We start from the raw sequence: 15,888 nt of genomic DNA on the forward strand, positions 1-15,888 counted from the left end.
ACAGCCACATTCTGTTAAATGAAACTTGTTTAAATTCTCTCCACTTAAAATTATTTAAAAGTATGTAAGTATTCAAGAATTTTGAGTTGATTTTAACAAAATAAACTGTTGTACCATGTCAACTTTGAGCAGCAAATCAAATTTTCTGCATGAAAATAAAAGCACAGTAATATTGCAACCTCAAGGCTAACTTTCGTAATATTACTAGTTGAGTTTCTTTTTTTTTTTTTAAGGTGATTGTAAACTGGGCCTCCATGACCAAAATTAGTTGGTATTTAACTTAGTGAAGATATATCACGTATGTCTCAAAGACTTACTCTGTGCAAACAAATATGAGAAAAAAAAAACAACATACCCTTTCTTCACTCTGGCAAAATCAAATGCCATCTGTCTGTAAGAGAAAGCCTTTTCATTCAAATATCTACTATAGCGCCTTATGAAGGTAGACATGTCATAACCTGGAGGAAGGGCAGAGGAAATAAAACTAATTAATAAAATATGTTCAACTGTGCTTTGCTTAGTTCCAATTTTTTTAAACTCCTCAAATGTAAATAATTCTAAGATGAGGTGAATAAGTGTACCAGAAAGGCCTCATTTAAAATCCTACTTCAGGCAAAAATACTTTTGGCATGAGACATTCCAAGACTATTCCATTTAGTTATGCTACCGTCTTTGTACAGAATGTCTTTTCTGATTTTTCCTCGCATTTTTGTTCATTATTTCAGACTTAATACATGTAGTTATCTGAGAACTATTCATGCTTAGTGTGCTTGCCTATACATAATACACAAGCAGAAAATATGGTGAATGAACACATGATTGTAGTACAAATCCTATTAATTTAGAAAAACATTTAAAACTGAGTACTTTTAAGTTGGGAATGTATTTTTAACTTCACTGCCTCCTATACCTTCATAAACAAACAACTGTGGGTCTAGCATACCCACTGTTATTTTTTAAGGTAAATACTGAAAGACAAAAAATAAAATTAATATATAATTCATATGCTGAGTTGCCTAACAATTAAATATTTTAAAGCTACTATAAAGTAACTATATATAGTTATATTTATATTTTATTCTTAGATATCCAGTGGAGCTATCGGTTATAATGATTTTCAATGAATTTTGAATAATTAAAAAAATCAAAAGATTCTGTACCAAAAGGATTAGCAAGAAAATTATAAAACATAATATTCTTACCATGGGATCCACTTTTGTCCAAAAAATTGCTGAGATTGAAGAGTGTATTTCTAGAAGCCAAATACTGAATAAATCTCTGAAAAACAAAAATCAGAATCAAATATCAATATTCTCAAAGCATTAATTTCAACAACTTCTGATATTAAAGGGAATTTTTAGGGAATTTCTAAAAATACGCATTCTCATTGTGATTTTTTTTTCCCACTCAGTATAGTTTCCTAGTCTCCTGGTTTTCTCTAATGGGGAATAAAAACTAAATCATATTCACTGAATCAGAATTAAGTTTTATGATCTTGCATTTCTGTGTATAACAGAAACATTTGAATTTAATAGGATTCAGTAGGCATCCCATATAAAATGGCTAATTTTTAGTTTGTGAGTATTTTCCAAAATGAAACACTGTTATGTAAGCAATTTTCACACAGAGGCACAAAGGAATACTTCCAATGGGAAAAACAATTTTGCTGTTTCTTTCTCCTAACATTTTTATCCATTAATATGTTTACATGGTATATACATATTTAACACATGTCTAACAGCATTTTTCTGAAAAACAGGTAAACAGAAGAGCAAGACTGTACTCCAGATGACTTTTCTATATACTTCCTCTTATTTTTCTAACTAGTAAAAGTGGAGAGGGCCTTAAGGCTTATCAGTCCCCCTCCCCTGCCAAAAAAAGAACACTTGGGTCTACGAGCTTTACCTCATTTCCGTGCACCATGAGATGATGTGTAGTGACTAAAGCTTTGAATACAACCACCCAGCTACTGTTCGTTGCCCGCTCAAAGAGCGTGTCTGCCATCTGAGGAATATTAACATTGGTCTCATTGGTAGCCTGGATCAAATCTATGAGAACAGAAGATTTTGGTCAATAACACAAATGATTGCGTAAAAAAAATTCATTTCAAATTTTAAACATTTAAACCTGTTTACAAAAGTATGAGCCAAAACTGCATTGACAACAGCTAAACAAATGTTCAAAAATTGTATGTAATATTTTCACACATGGACACATATTAATAAATACATTTACCCAATGTATTTACTTTTTCTTGGGCTTTTTTTTCCCTACTGAATTCTCTTCTGTATCCTCTTCTGAATTTACCCCATTTTCTGGGCCCAGTGTCATTTTTTAGAAATAACAAACTCCAGGAATGCTAAGCTTCATGTTAATCTTTTTTGTTATCACTTTTAGAACAATGTCTTAAACATGAAGATGTTTATTCTATACACCATCTGAAGGCAACAGAATATTTTTTGAAACATTATATCAAAAAGCCTACTTCATCTGGATTTTAATTTTGATGGGTGCTAATGAACATGGGGTCGCTAAGAGTCGGGCATGACTGAGCGACTTCAGTGTCACTTTTCACTTTCATACATTGGAGAAGGAAATGGCAACCCACTCCAGTATTCTTGCCTGGAGAATCCCAGGGACAGAGGAGCTTAGTGGGCTGCCGTCTATGGGGTTGCACAGAGTCGGACACGACTGAAGCGACTTAGCAGCAGCAGCAGCCATGAACACACTTGTCATGTAAGTGACAGAGGAGAGTAAACACTAAAAGAGGGAAGAATTCCTCTAAACCCATCTAAAGGTTTTACAGAACATCATACAGGCATTAAACTACTATGATTTGACCTGAGTTTATAAGAGAGCGAATCTTTGTAACACATTGACTGTCCACATCTACATATTAGCTGTGATTCTAGCTGTACCTCAGGGGAAAAAAAGGTCTATAGCCCCAAAAGAGGCTGCCCAGAATCCAGAAAATAGACCACTGCCAAAAAGTTAGCTGATGCAGCCAAAGATTATGTGCTAAGGAACAGAAGCGAAGCCACTCTGGGGCAGTGTGGTCTTAAGAAGACTACTGCAACAGCACAAGGTAACCTCTTTAGCAAAACAAAACTGCAGGAATTCTACCAGAGGTCATCCCCACCCTACAGAGGACTATATGTGATACCCAGGGCCTAGGATATTCCATGCAACAAACGCAATGACAAACCCATCCTGTTTCTCACTTAAAATCCACACTTAGTACTCATTAAGCTCCACATTTGTCTTATGCATCTATTTTACAAAAAAATAAATTTTTTAAAATTGATACTCCATCACTGAAATAGCTCTTATCTAAGATTAAAGGGTGTCAATCATTGATATGAATTATAAATGGACCAAACCAGATTTCTTTCTTACATTTATTTTAAACTTCTAGTCCCTGAACAGCCATCCCATAAAGTCTCCTTTTACTGGAATTCTACTCATTCTTCAGGAAATCTTTCCTGGTCCTATTTGAATGTAGTCACATGTTCCTCTGCTTAAAAACCTGAGGCATTTTATTCTTAGTGCCTAAAAGCTGGTGGTCTATTGTCCATGGTGTTGCAAAGAGTCGGACACAACTGAACGCACACACACACACACACACACCCACACACCCACATCAGATGTCTGTCTGTCATAAGTTCCTATAGTTCCCTGAGGACAGAAACAATCATACCAATGTCTGTTTCCTGGCAGGGCTTGGAAGAACACAGCATGCAGTAAACATGTGTTGAACAAAATGTATAATAACCAAAATACTTTCCCCTAAATCTAAATAAACAGTTCTTTGAAAAAGACAAATTGCTATGCTCTAACATGATTTTCCAAGATTATATCATAGGACTGCTTTATACCTGAAACTCATTATCAGCTACAAGCTCTTCTATTCCTTTACTTATTGAACTGGTAATGTGGAAATGTACTGCTGATCAGAGTAGATGAATACATGCTCAGACAATAAAGAAGTCCCTGGAAGAATACAGATATGCAGGACGACAGAGCAGGAAAGAACCCAGGTCCAGAGCCCAGCTCAGCAACCATTTAGATGTACAACTTCAGAGAAATCACTTAATATACCTGTGGTTTGGTACTTTAACTTTAAAATGGCAGTAATAATTACTACCTTTCAGAGTTATCACAAGGGTTCCCTGGGGGCTCAGCAGTAAAACTTCAGCCTGCACTGCAGGAGCTGCAGGAGACTTAGGTTTGATCTCTGAGTCAGGAAGATCCCCTGGAGGAGGGCATGGCAACTCACTCCAGTATTCCTAGCTGGAAAATCCCATGGACAGAGGAACCTGGGCGACTACAGTCCATAGGGTCGTAAAGAGTCGTACAGGACGTGACCGAAGCGACTGAGCACAGGGTTATTACAGAGATTACAAATGGTCTGAAGAAAGTAGGTACCCAAAGTAAATGCTTGTAAATGCTGTGATCCATACACAGCACTGAGAATATGGTGGGGCATTAGCAAAGATGCCATGGAATGGAGAGTTGAGTGGGACCCTAAAGTCAGCTGTGACGTGGGAGGGGAGTGAGGACACTTTTAGCAAATGTGCAAAGAGTAAAGCTGTAAAAAAAAAAAAAAATGACGACTGTGACAGAGCACTGGGTTTGAATCTAGAGGGGTGGGATGGGGTGGGAGGAAGGCTCAAGAGGGAGGGGATATACATATACCTATGGCTGATTCATGTTGATGTATGGCAGAAATGAATACAATATTGTAAAGCAATTATCCCCCAATTAAAAAATAAATCAAAGAGGTACCATCTCACACCAGTCAGAATGGCTGCTATCAGAAAGTCTGCAAACAATAAATGCTGGAGAGACTGTAGAGAAAAGGGAACCCTCTTACACTGTTGGTGGGAATGCAAACTAGTACAGCTACTATGGAGAACAGTGTGGAGATTCTTTAAAAAACTGGAAATAGAATTGCCATACAACCCAGAAATTCCACTGCTGGGCATATCCACCAAGGAAACCAGAACTGAAAGAGACACATGTACCCCAATGTTCATCACAGCACTGCTTACAATAGCTAGGACATGGAAGCAACCTAGATGTCCACTGGTAGATGAATGGATAAAAAGTTGTGGTACATATACATAATGGAATATTACTCAGTTATTAAAAAGAACGCACTTGAGTCAGTTCTAATGAGGTGGATGAAATTGGAGCCTATTATACAGAGTGAAGTCAGAAAGAAAAACACCAATACAGTATATTAACACATCTATATGGAATTTAGAAAGATGGTAATGACGACCCTATATTTGAGACAGAAGAAGAGACACAGATATAAAGAACATACTGTTGGACTCTGTGGGAGAAGGTGAGGGTGGGATGATTTGAGAGAGTAGCATTGAAACATGTATATTATCATATGTGAAACAGATGACCAGTCCAAGTTTGATGCATGAAACAGGGCACTCAAAACTGGTGCACTGGGACAAACCAGATGGATGGGATGCAGAGGGAGGTGGGAGGGGGTTTCGGGATGGGAGACACATGTACTCCCGTGGCTGATTCATGTCAACGTATGGCAAAAACCACCACAATATTGTAAAGTAATTAGCCTCCAATTTAAATAAATTTTAAAAATAAATAAAATTTAAAAAAATGAGTGCCTCCTAGGAGAACTGTGGTGGTCTGGGGCTGTGCATATGTGGGCAGATGGAGGGGAGAGTTTAATTAGAGAGCCAAGGAAAGGCCAGTGAGAAATCTCACACCTCACATTAAAGAGTTTCAACTTTAACCTATGGAGCAAGGGGAACCCCAGGGAGTATTTCAGCAGAAGAGTACCAGTAAAACTTTTCTTTTACAGGCAACCACTTGGCCGATTACTAAATAATATCTGCAAGATAAAAAGATACACAAGATAAGAAATAATTACCTTTGTCTGAAAAGATACAACAGAGATGAGGGCAAGTTAGAAAGCCCAGCTGAGAGCCAGAGGAGATGAACCTGAACTCATGAAAAGGCAGTGGAGACAGAGAGAAATGGTGAAAGTAGCAGAAAAATATTTAGGAGGTAAAGCTGATGGGCATTTGCAAGTGAGCACACAGATATTGTAAGTAAAAGGAATCTTAAATTTAATTACAGATTTCTAGTTTAAGGCCCAGTGAATGCTTTTTTACTGACACAGGAGGAAAGCTGGTTCCAAAGGAGATATAAACTATTTTTGACATGATATATATGAAGTAGCTGTTGGAAGTCAAGTTGAGATGCCTGACAGGGGACTGGAAAGAAATGAAAAGTTAGTCACTCAGTTGTGTGCAACTCTTGGCGACCCCCACGGGCTGGGTCTTACCAGGCTCTTCTTCCATGGGATTCTTCATGCAAGGATACTGGAGTGGGTTGCCATTTCTTTCTCCAGGAGATCTATCTGACCCAGCAAACCAGGTCTCCAGTATGGCAGGCAGACTGTTTACCAACTGAGCCACCAGGGAAGCTCAGGGGACTGGAAGCTGGTTCTAAAGCTTAGGAAAAATGCACGGCCTGGACACAACCTTGGGAGTCACCAGCAACAATAAACAACAGTTAGAACCAGACATGGAACAACAGACTGGTTCCAAATTGGGAAAGGAGCACATCAAGACTCTATATTGTCACTCTGCTTATTTAATTTATATACAAATTACATTATGTGAAATGTCGGGCTGGATGAAGCCCAAGCTGGAATCAAGACTGCAGGGAGAAATATCAATAACCTCAGACGTGCAGATGATTGACACCACCCTAATGGCAGAAAGCAAAGAGGAATTAAAGAGCTTCTTGATGAGACTGAAAGAGGAGAGAGAAAAATATGGTTTAAAACTCAATATTCAAAAAACTAAGATCATGGCATCTGGTCCCATCACTTCATGGCAAACAGATGGGGAAAAATGGAAACAGTGACAGAGTTTTTATTTTCTTGGGCTCCAAAATCACTGTGGGTGGTGACTGCAGCCACGAAATTATAAGACACTGGCTCCTTGGAAGAAAAGTTGTGACTAACCTAGATAGCATATTAAAAAGCAGAGACATTACTTTGCCAACAAAGGTCTGTATAGTCAAAGCTATGGTTTTTCCAGTAGTCATGTACAGATGTGAGAGTTGAACCGTAAAGAAGGCTGAGCACTGATGAACTGATGCTTTCAAACTGTGGTGCTAGAGAAGACTCTTGGAAGTCCCCTGGATAGCAAGGAGATCAAACCAGTCATTCTTAAAGGAAATCAACTCTGACTATTCATTGGAAGGACTGATGCTAAAGCTGAGGCTGCAATACTTAGGCTACCTGATACAAAGAGCCAACTCACTGGAAAATACCCTGATGCTGGGAAAAGTTGAGGGCAGGAGGAGAAGGGGGTGACAAAGGATGAGATGGTTGGATGGCATCATACACACAATGGATATGCATTTGAGCAAACTCCTAGAGATAATGAAGGACAGGGAAGCCTGGCGTGCTGCAGTCCATGGGCTCACAAAGAGTTGGACACAACTAAGCGACTGAACAACAGCAGCAACGATACAGGAGATGAGATCATGCGTGCAGAGGAGATAAGCCATGGATCATACACAGAACAATGAAAAGTATTCATTATAAATAAGGAAATAAGAAGCAAAATTAGGGAAGACCAATATTTAAGAGAGCTTCCCTGGTAGCTCAGATGATAAAGAATCCGCCTGCAAGGAAGGACACCCAGGTTTGACCCCTGGGTCAGGAAAATCCCATGGAGAAGGGAACAGCAACCTACTCCAGTATCCTTGCTTGGAGAATTCCATGGACAGACCACAGGATTGCAAAGAGTCAGACACAACTAAGTGACTAATGCTAATATTTAAGAGATGACTGGAAAAGAACTGAGTAAAACAGCAGACAGAATGGTGAAGAGAAGCCCAGGAAAATTAAATTTTGGAGCCAATTAATAAGAGAGCTTCAAATATTTCAAGTAGCTATTAGGGATAACTGGTATCAAACTCTACAGAAAGTCCGAGCAACTAGAACCCTAAGAATAGAAGGTGTGACACGGAGACTGCTGCCATGTAAAAGAAATAATTATAAAGCCTAAGCACAGCCTGGATGTGACATTTTTAAAGCTAGGAGGCACTTAAGCTTGTTTGAGACCAAGAAGGAAAAATCAAAAAGAGCTGAGTTTGAAAAGAGAGAAGAGGTAATTTATGGGATGTTCTCCAGGCAGGATAAGGTCTAGAACCCAGGGCTCAGATGTTGGGATTAGCCTCAGAGAGGTTTACACAATGAAGAGAGTAAAGACGGGTGCTCTTGAATGGAAATGGGAGAAGGATGACAGAAAGAAGGCCTCTGAGAAGCAAGTTCCTGGTGAAGCAGTAAGTTATTAATTTTATTAAATCATAATTTTAGTATACTCATCTTTGTAATACTCTATGTCAGGAATGGCAAACTACAGCTTGCTGGGCAAACCAGGTCTGCTTGATTTTTTTTTTTTTTTTGGTTTTCAAATCATCCTTTATTTATTGCTTTTTCATGCTGCTTTATTTTTTTATTACTGAAGGACAATTGCTTTACAGAATTTTGTTGTTTTCTGTCAAACCTCACCCTGAATCAGCCATAGGTGTACATATATCCCCACCATTTGGAACTTCCCTCCCATCTCCCTCCACATCCCACCCCTCTAGAATGGGAGAAAATAATAGCATCAATCAATCTAGGTTGATGCAGAGCCCCTGTTTGACTTTCTTGGCCATACAGCAAATTCCTGTTGGCTGTCTATCTTGCATATGGTGATTTAAGTTTCCATGTTACTCTTTCCATGCATCTCACCCTCTCCTCCCCTCTCCCCATGTCCATAAGTCTGTTCTCTATGTCTGTTTCTCCACTGCTGCCCTGTAAGTGAATTCTTCAGTATCATTTTTCTAGATTCCGTATATATGCATTAGAATACAATATTTATCTTTCTCTGACTTACTTCACTCTGTTTAATAGGTTCTAGGATCATCCACCTCATTAGGACAGATTCAAAGGCATTCCTTTTAATGCCTGAATAATATTCCATTGTGTATATGTACCACAACTTCTTTATCCATTCATCTGTTGATGGACATCTAGGTTGCTTCCATGTTCTACCTGTTGTAAATAGTGCTGCAGTGAACAATAGGATACATGTGTCTTTTTCAATTTTGGTTTCCTCAGGGTATATGCCTAGGAGTGGGATTGCTGGGTCATATGGTGGTTTTAGTCTTAGTTTTTAAAGGAATCTCCATACCATCTTCCATAGTGGCTGTATCATTTTACATTCCCACCAACAGTACAAGAGCGTTCCCTTTTCTCCACACCTTCTGCAGCATTTATTGTTGGTAGACTTTTTGATGATGGCCATTCTGACCAGTGTGAGGTGATTATCTCGTTGTAGCTTTGATTTGCATTTCTCTAACACTGAGCAAGGTTGAGCATTTTTTCATGTGTTTGTTAGCCAGCTGTATGTCTTCTTTGGAAAAATGTCTGTTTAGGTCTTTTCCCACTTTTTGATTGGGTTCTTTGTTTTTCTGGTCTTGAGCTGTATGAGCTGCTTGTATATTTTGGAAATGAATCCTTTGTCAGTTGTTCCATCTGCTATTATTTTCTCCTATTCTGAGGGTTGTCTTTTCACCCTGCTTATAGTTTCCTTTGCTGTGCAAAAGCTTTTACGTTTAATCAGGTCCCACTTGTTTACTTTTGTTTTTATTTTTGTTACTCTAGGAAGTAGGTCATAGAGGATCTGGCTTTGTCATCGAGGGTCCTGCCTATGTTTTCCTCTAAGAGTTTTATAGTTTCTGGTCTTAACATTTAGGTCTTTAATTGATTTTGAGTTTATCTTTGTGTATGGTGTTAGGAAGTATTCTAATTTCATTCATTTACATGTAGCTGTCCAGTCTTCCCAGCACCATTTATTGAAGAGGCTGTCTTTGCCCCATTGTATCTTCTTGCCTCCTATGTCATATACAAGGTACCCATAAGTGCATGGGTTTCTTTATGAGCTTTTTATATTATTCCATTGGTCTATATTTCTGTTTTTGTGCCAGTACCATACTGTCTTGATGATTGTAGCTTTGTAGTATAACCTGAAGTCAGGAAGATTGGTTCCTCCAGCTCCACTCTTCTTTCTCAAGACTGCTTTGGCTATTCAGGCTCTGTTGTGTTTCCATATGAATTGTGAACTTTTTTTTTCCTAGTTATGTGAAAAATGTCATTGGTAATTTGATACTGTTCATGTTGAATCTATAGATTGCATTTGGTAGTATAGTCATTTTCACAATATTGATTCTTCCTACCCAGGTACATGGAATAGCTCTCCATTTATGTCATCCTTGATTTCTTTCATTACTGTCTTGTAATTTTCTGTGTAGAGTTCTTTTGTTTCCTTCAGTTCGGTTCACTCACTCAGTTGTGTCCGACTCTTTGTGACCCCATGAATCACAGCACGCCAGGCCTCCCTGTCCATCACCAACTCCCAGAGTTCACTCAGACTCACATCCATTGAGTCAGTGATGCCATCCAGCCATCTCATCCTCTGTCGTCCCCTTCTCCTCCTGCCCCCAATCCCTCCCAGCATCAGAGTCTTTCCCAATGAGTCAACTCTTTGCATGAGGTGGCCAAAGTACTGCAGTTTCAGCTTTAGCATCATTCCTTCCAAAGAAATCCCAGGGCTGATCTCTTTCAGAATGGACTGGTTGGATCTCCTTGCAGTCCAAAGGACTCTCAAGAGTCTTCTCCAACACCACAGTTCAAAAGCATCCATTCTTTGGCGCTCAGCCTTCTTCACAGTCCAACTCTCACATCCATACATGACCACAGGAAAAACCATAGCCTTAACTAGATGGACCTTTGTTGGCAAAGTAATGTCTCTGCTTTTGAATATGCTGTCGAGGTTGGACATAACTTTCCTTCCAAGGAGTAAGCGTCTTTTAATTTCATGGCTGCAGTCACCATCTGCAGTGATTTTGGAGCCCAAAAAATAAAGTCTGACACTGTTTCCACTGTTTCCCTATCTATTTCCCATGAAGTGATGGGACCAGATGCCATGATCTTTGTTTTCTGAATGTTGAGCTTTAAGCCAACTTTTTCACTCTCTTCTTTCACTTTCATCAAGAGGCTTTTGAGTTTCTCTTCACTTTCTGCCATAAGGGTAGTGTCATCTGCATATCTGAGGTTATTGATATTTCTCCCAGCAATCTTGATTCCAGCTTGTGCTTCTTCCAGTCCAGCGTTTCCCATGATGTACTCTGCATATAAGTTAAATAAGCAGGGTGACAATATACAGCCTCGACGTACTCCTTTTCCTATTTGGAACCAGTCTGTTGTTCCATGTCCAGTTCTAACTGTTGCTTCCTGACCTGCATACAGATTTCTCAAGAGGCAGGTCAGGTGGTGTGGTATTCCCATCTCTTTCAGAATTTCCCACAGTTTATTGTGATCCACACAGTCAAAGGCTTTGGCATAGTCAATAAAGCAGAAATAGATGTTTTTCTGGAACTCTCTTGCTTTTTCCATGATCCAGAGGATGTTGGTAATTTAATCTCTGGTTCCTCTGTCTTTTCTAAAACCAGCTTGAACATCAGCTGTTTCCTTAGGTAAGTTTATTTCTAGATAGTTAATTCTTTTTGTTGCAATGGTGAATAGGATTGATTCCTTAATTTCTCTGATTTTTCACTGTTAGTACATAGAAATGCAAGTGATTTCTGTTTATTGATTTTGTATTCTGCAACTTTGCTAAATTCACTGATTAGCCAGAGTAATTTTCTGATACTATCTTTAGGGTTTACTATGTACGGTATCATGTCATCTGCAAACAGTGAGAGCTTTACTTCTTCATTTTTTTTAAAATATAAATTTATTTATTATTTTAATTGGAGGCTAATTACTTTACAATATTGTATTGGTTTTGCCATACATCAACATGAATCCACCATGGGTACACACATGTTCCCCATCCTGAACCCCCCTCCCACCTCCCTCCCTGTACCATCCCTCTGGGTCATCCCAGTGCACCAGCTCCAAGCATCCTGTATCCTGCATCGAACCTGGACTGGATATTCGTTTCACATATGATATTATACATGTTTCAATGCCATTCTCCCAAATCATCCCACCCTCTCCATCTCCCACAGAGTCCAAAAGACTGTTCTATACATCTGTGTCTCTTTTGCTGTCTCGCATACAGGGTTATCGTTACCATCTTCCTAAATTCCATATATATGCGTTAGTATACTGTATTGGGGTTTTTCTTTCTGGCTTACTTCACTCTGTATAATAGGCTCCAGTTTCATCCACCTCATTAGAACTGATTCAAATGTATTCTTTTTAATGGCTGAGTAATACTCCATTGTGTATATGTACCACAGCTTTCTTATCCATTCATCTGATGATGGGCATCTAGGTTGCTTCCATGTCCTGGCTATTATAAACAGTGCTGCGATGAACATTGGGGTACACGTGTCTCCTTCAATTCTGGTTTCCTCAGTGTGGATGCTCGGCAGTGAGATTGCTGGGTCACGTGGCAGTTCTATTTCCAGTTTTTTAAGGAATCTCCACACTGTTCTCCATAGTGGCTGTACTAGTTTGCATTCCCACCAACAGTGTAAGAGGGTTCCCTTTTCTCCACACCCTGTCCAGCATTTATTGTTTGTAGACTTTTGGTTAGCAGCCATTCTGACTGGTGTCAGATGGTATCTCATTGTGGTTTTGATTTGCATTTCTCTGATAATGAGTGATGTTGAACATCTTTTCATGTGTTTGTTAGCCATCTGTATGTCTTCTTTGGAGAAATGTCTGTTTAGTCCTTTGGCCCATTTTTTGATTGGGTCATTTATTTTTCTGGAATTGAGCTGCAGGAGTTGCTTGTATATTTTTGAGATTAGTTCTTTGTTAGTTGCCTCATTTGCTACTATTTTCTCCCATTCTGAAAGCTGTCTTTTCACCTTGCTTAGAGTTTCCTTTGTTGTTCAGAAGCTTTTAATTTTAATTAGGTCCCATTTGTTTATTTTTGCTTTTATTTCCAATATTCTGGGAGGTGGGTCATAGATTTATGTCGGAGAGTGTTTTGCCTGTGTTCTCCTCTAGGAGCTTTATAGTTTCTGGTCTTACGTTTAGATCTTTAATCCATTTTGAGTTTATTTTTGTGTATGGTGTTATACTTCTTCTTTTCTGATCTGGATTTCTTCTATTTCTTTTTCTTCTCTGACTGCTCTAGCTAGGACTTTCAGAACTATATTGAACAACAGTGGAGAAATTGGGCATCCTTGTCTTGTTCCTGATCTTAGGGGGAATGCTTTCAGTTTTTCACTATTGAGAGTAATGTTTGCTGTAGGCTTATCATATATGGCCTTTACTATGTTGAGGTAGTTTTCTTCTATGCCCATTTTTTGAAGAGTTTTAATCATAAATGGATGCTGAATTTTGTCAAAGGCTTTTTCTGTATCTATTGAGATGTTCATATGGTTTTTATCTTTCAATTTATTAACATGGTGTATCACATTGATTGATTTGCATATATTGAAGAATCCTTGCATCCCTGGAAGAAACCCAACTTGACCATGGTGTATGAGGTTTTTGATGTGCTGCTGAATCTGTTTGGTGAAATTTTGTTGAGGATTTTTGCATCTATGTTCATTAGTGATATTAGCCTGTAGTTTTCTTTTTTCGTGTTTTATTTGTCTGGTTTTGGTATCAGCGTGATGGTGGCCTTGTAGAATGAGTTTGGAAGTGTTCCTTCCTCTGCCATTTTTTGAAAGAGTTTTAGAAGGATAGGCATTAGCTCTTCTCTGAATGTTTGACAGAATTCTCCTGTGAAGCCATCTGGTCCTGGGCTTTTGTTTTTTGGGAGTGATTCCTGTTTTTGTAAATAAAGTTTTATTGGTACACAATCATACTCATTTGTTTACATATTGTCTAAGACTGCTTTCACACTGCAGTGATGTAGGTGAATCATTATAACACAACTCAAACTCAATTCTGTGGTTCACAAAGCCTAATATATTACTCATTAAATCTTTATAGAAAATGTTAGGTGACCCTGTTTTGTCTCTAAGGCACTTCTGATGTCTAACAAACAGCAATGTCTATTTCAAGAAAAAGCAATTGTGTGTTTGAATTATGAGCTGAACTAACCACTTTTGTCACAGACTACTGTTTTCACTTAAAAGTATGACTGACAGATTTCAAACCATCATGATTCAGACTTGGTATTCAACAGTTATTTCTCAAAAATAAAATGAACCTGTCACTTCAAAGAAATGAATGGCAGCACTAGTTGCCATTGATAAATTTCAGTCTTTCAGTAAAAATTAGAATTTCAGAAAAATCATCTCTGCCATGGCAAGCCTGGGAACTCTCTAGTACTTCGAGACTTTTCTGATAAAATTGTTGGTGATATTAATGAGCATCATTTGTTGATACTATTCAAATTAAATGTGTCAACATTTAGAAGATGTGAATAACTCACCTGAGCCAGTATTTTCCAAATGACTAGTGCAAATTACAAAATAATGCAATCAATTCATTCAAAGTACAGATCAACAAATGCCAAAGGATTTTAATACAACAGAGTATAAAAAGTTCACTGATGTGATTTCAGATTCAATACTGCCACTTAAATTTAAGAAATCACCGCTTAGAGAGCAGGCTGGCTGCTTGGTCTAGGGGGATAGTTCTTGCCTCAGGCGCGAGAGGTCCAGGGTTCAGGTCCCAGATGAGCCCTTGTATTTTTGGGTTTCCCTGGTGGCTCAGACGGTAAAGAATCCTACAGTGCAGAAGACTTGGGTTTGATCCCTGGTTTGGGAAGATCCCCTGGAGAAGAGCACGGCAACCCACTCCAGTGTTCTTGCCTGGAGAATCCCCATGGACAAAGGAGCCTGACGGCTACTGTCCATTGCGTCGCAAAGAGTCGGACACGACTGAGCAACTAAACAGCACAGCTCACATCAAAGAAGAATACCCACAATTATCTGAAAAGGTCCTCCCTTTTCCAACTGTTTATCTGTGTGAGGCCAGATTTTCCTCATACACTTCAACTAAGACAACATATTCTAACAGACTGAGTATAGAAACAGATACAAGTCTCCATCTTCTACTGAGCAAGATATTAAAGAGATTTATAGAAACATAAAACAATACCACCCTTATTTGTTTCTTGTTTTGGAAAATGATTATTCTCCCTAAAAGTATTGTGTTAACCTGCTAGTATGTTTACTATGATTATTTAAAAATGAAAAATATTCTTAACTTTTCTCAGCTTTGATTTCTAACACAAGTAAATATCTAAAGATATAACTCACATAAACAAAAGCTCTTTGAATTCCTCAAAAATTAAAGGGTACAAAAATGACCTGAAGACCAGTTTAAGAGCTGCTATTTTTTGATCCATACCTAGAAAGAGAACTGCTAGGTTGTAGAGGGCATGCATATTTTACACTAGGAATGTTTTAACACAGCGATTTCACCAATGTGAAGAAGGCTGAGCGCTGAAGAATTGATGCTTTTGAACTGTGGTGTTGGAGAAGACTCTTGAGAGTCCCTTGGACTGCAAGGAGATCCAACCAGTCCATTCTGAAGGAGATCAGCCCTGGGATTTCTTTGGAAGGAATGATACTAAAGCTGAAACTGCAGTACTTTGGCCACCTCATGCAAAGAGTTGACTCATTGGAAAAGACTCTGATGCTGGGAGGGATTGGGGGCAGGAGGAGAAGGGGATGACAGAGGATGAGATGGCTGGATGGCATTACCGACTCGATGGACGTGAGTCTGAGTGAACTCTGGGAGTTGGTGATGGACAGGGAGGCCTGGCGTGCTGCAATTCATTGGGTCGCAAAGAGTCGGACACAACTGAGCAACTGATCCGATCCGATATTCCCTGGTGGCTCAGTAGTAAAGGACAT

General features: G+C 38.8%; 1 protein-coding gene across 16 annotated transcripts in view; it reads right to left on the reverse strand.

Moving 5' to 3' along the window:
- SNAP91 (synaptosome associated protein 91) overlaps positions 1–15,888 on the reverse strand; it is a 169,277-nt gene that overhangs the window by 107,391 nt on the left and 45,998 nt on the right. For all 16 annotated transcript variants that reach the window (XM_061427323.1, XM_061427319.1, XM_061427322.1 and 13 more), the window contains exons 3-5: positions 1,906–2,048; positions 1,203–1,278; positions 356–458 (exon numbers count right to left, since the gene is read on the reverse strand). In XM_061427323.1, coding sequence (XP_061283307.1) covers positions 356–458; positions 1,203–1,278; positions 1,906–2,048 — 322 coding nt within the window. The remainder of the gene's footprint in view (positions 1–355; positions 459–1,202; positions 1,279–1,905; positions 2,049–15,888) is intronic.

This window comes from Bos javanicus, chromosome 9 (assembly GCF_032452875.1).
Source record: "Bos javanicus breed banteng chromosome 9, ARS-OSU_banteng_1.0, whole genome shotgun sequence".
NCBI lineage: Eukaryota > Metazoa > Chordata > Mammalia > Artiodactyla > Bovidae > Bos > Bos javanicus.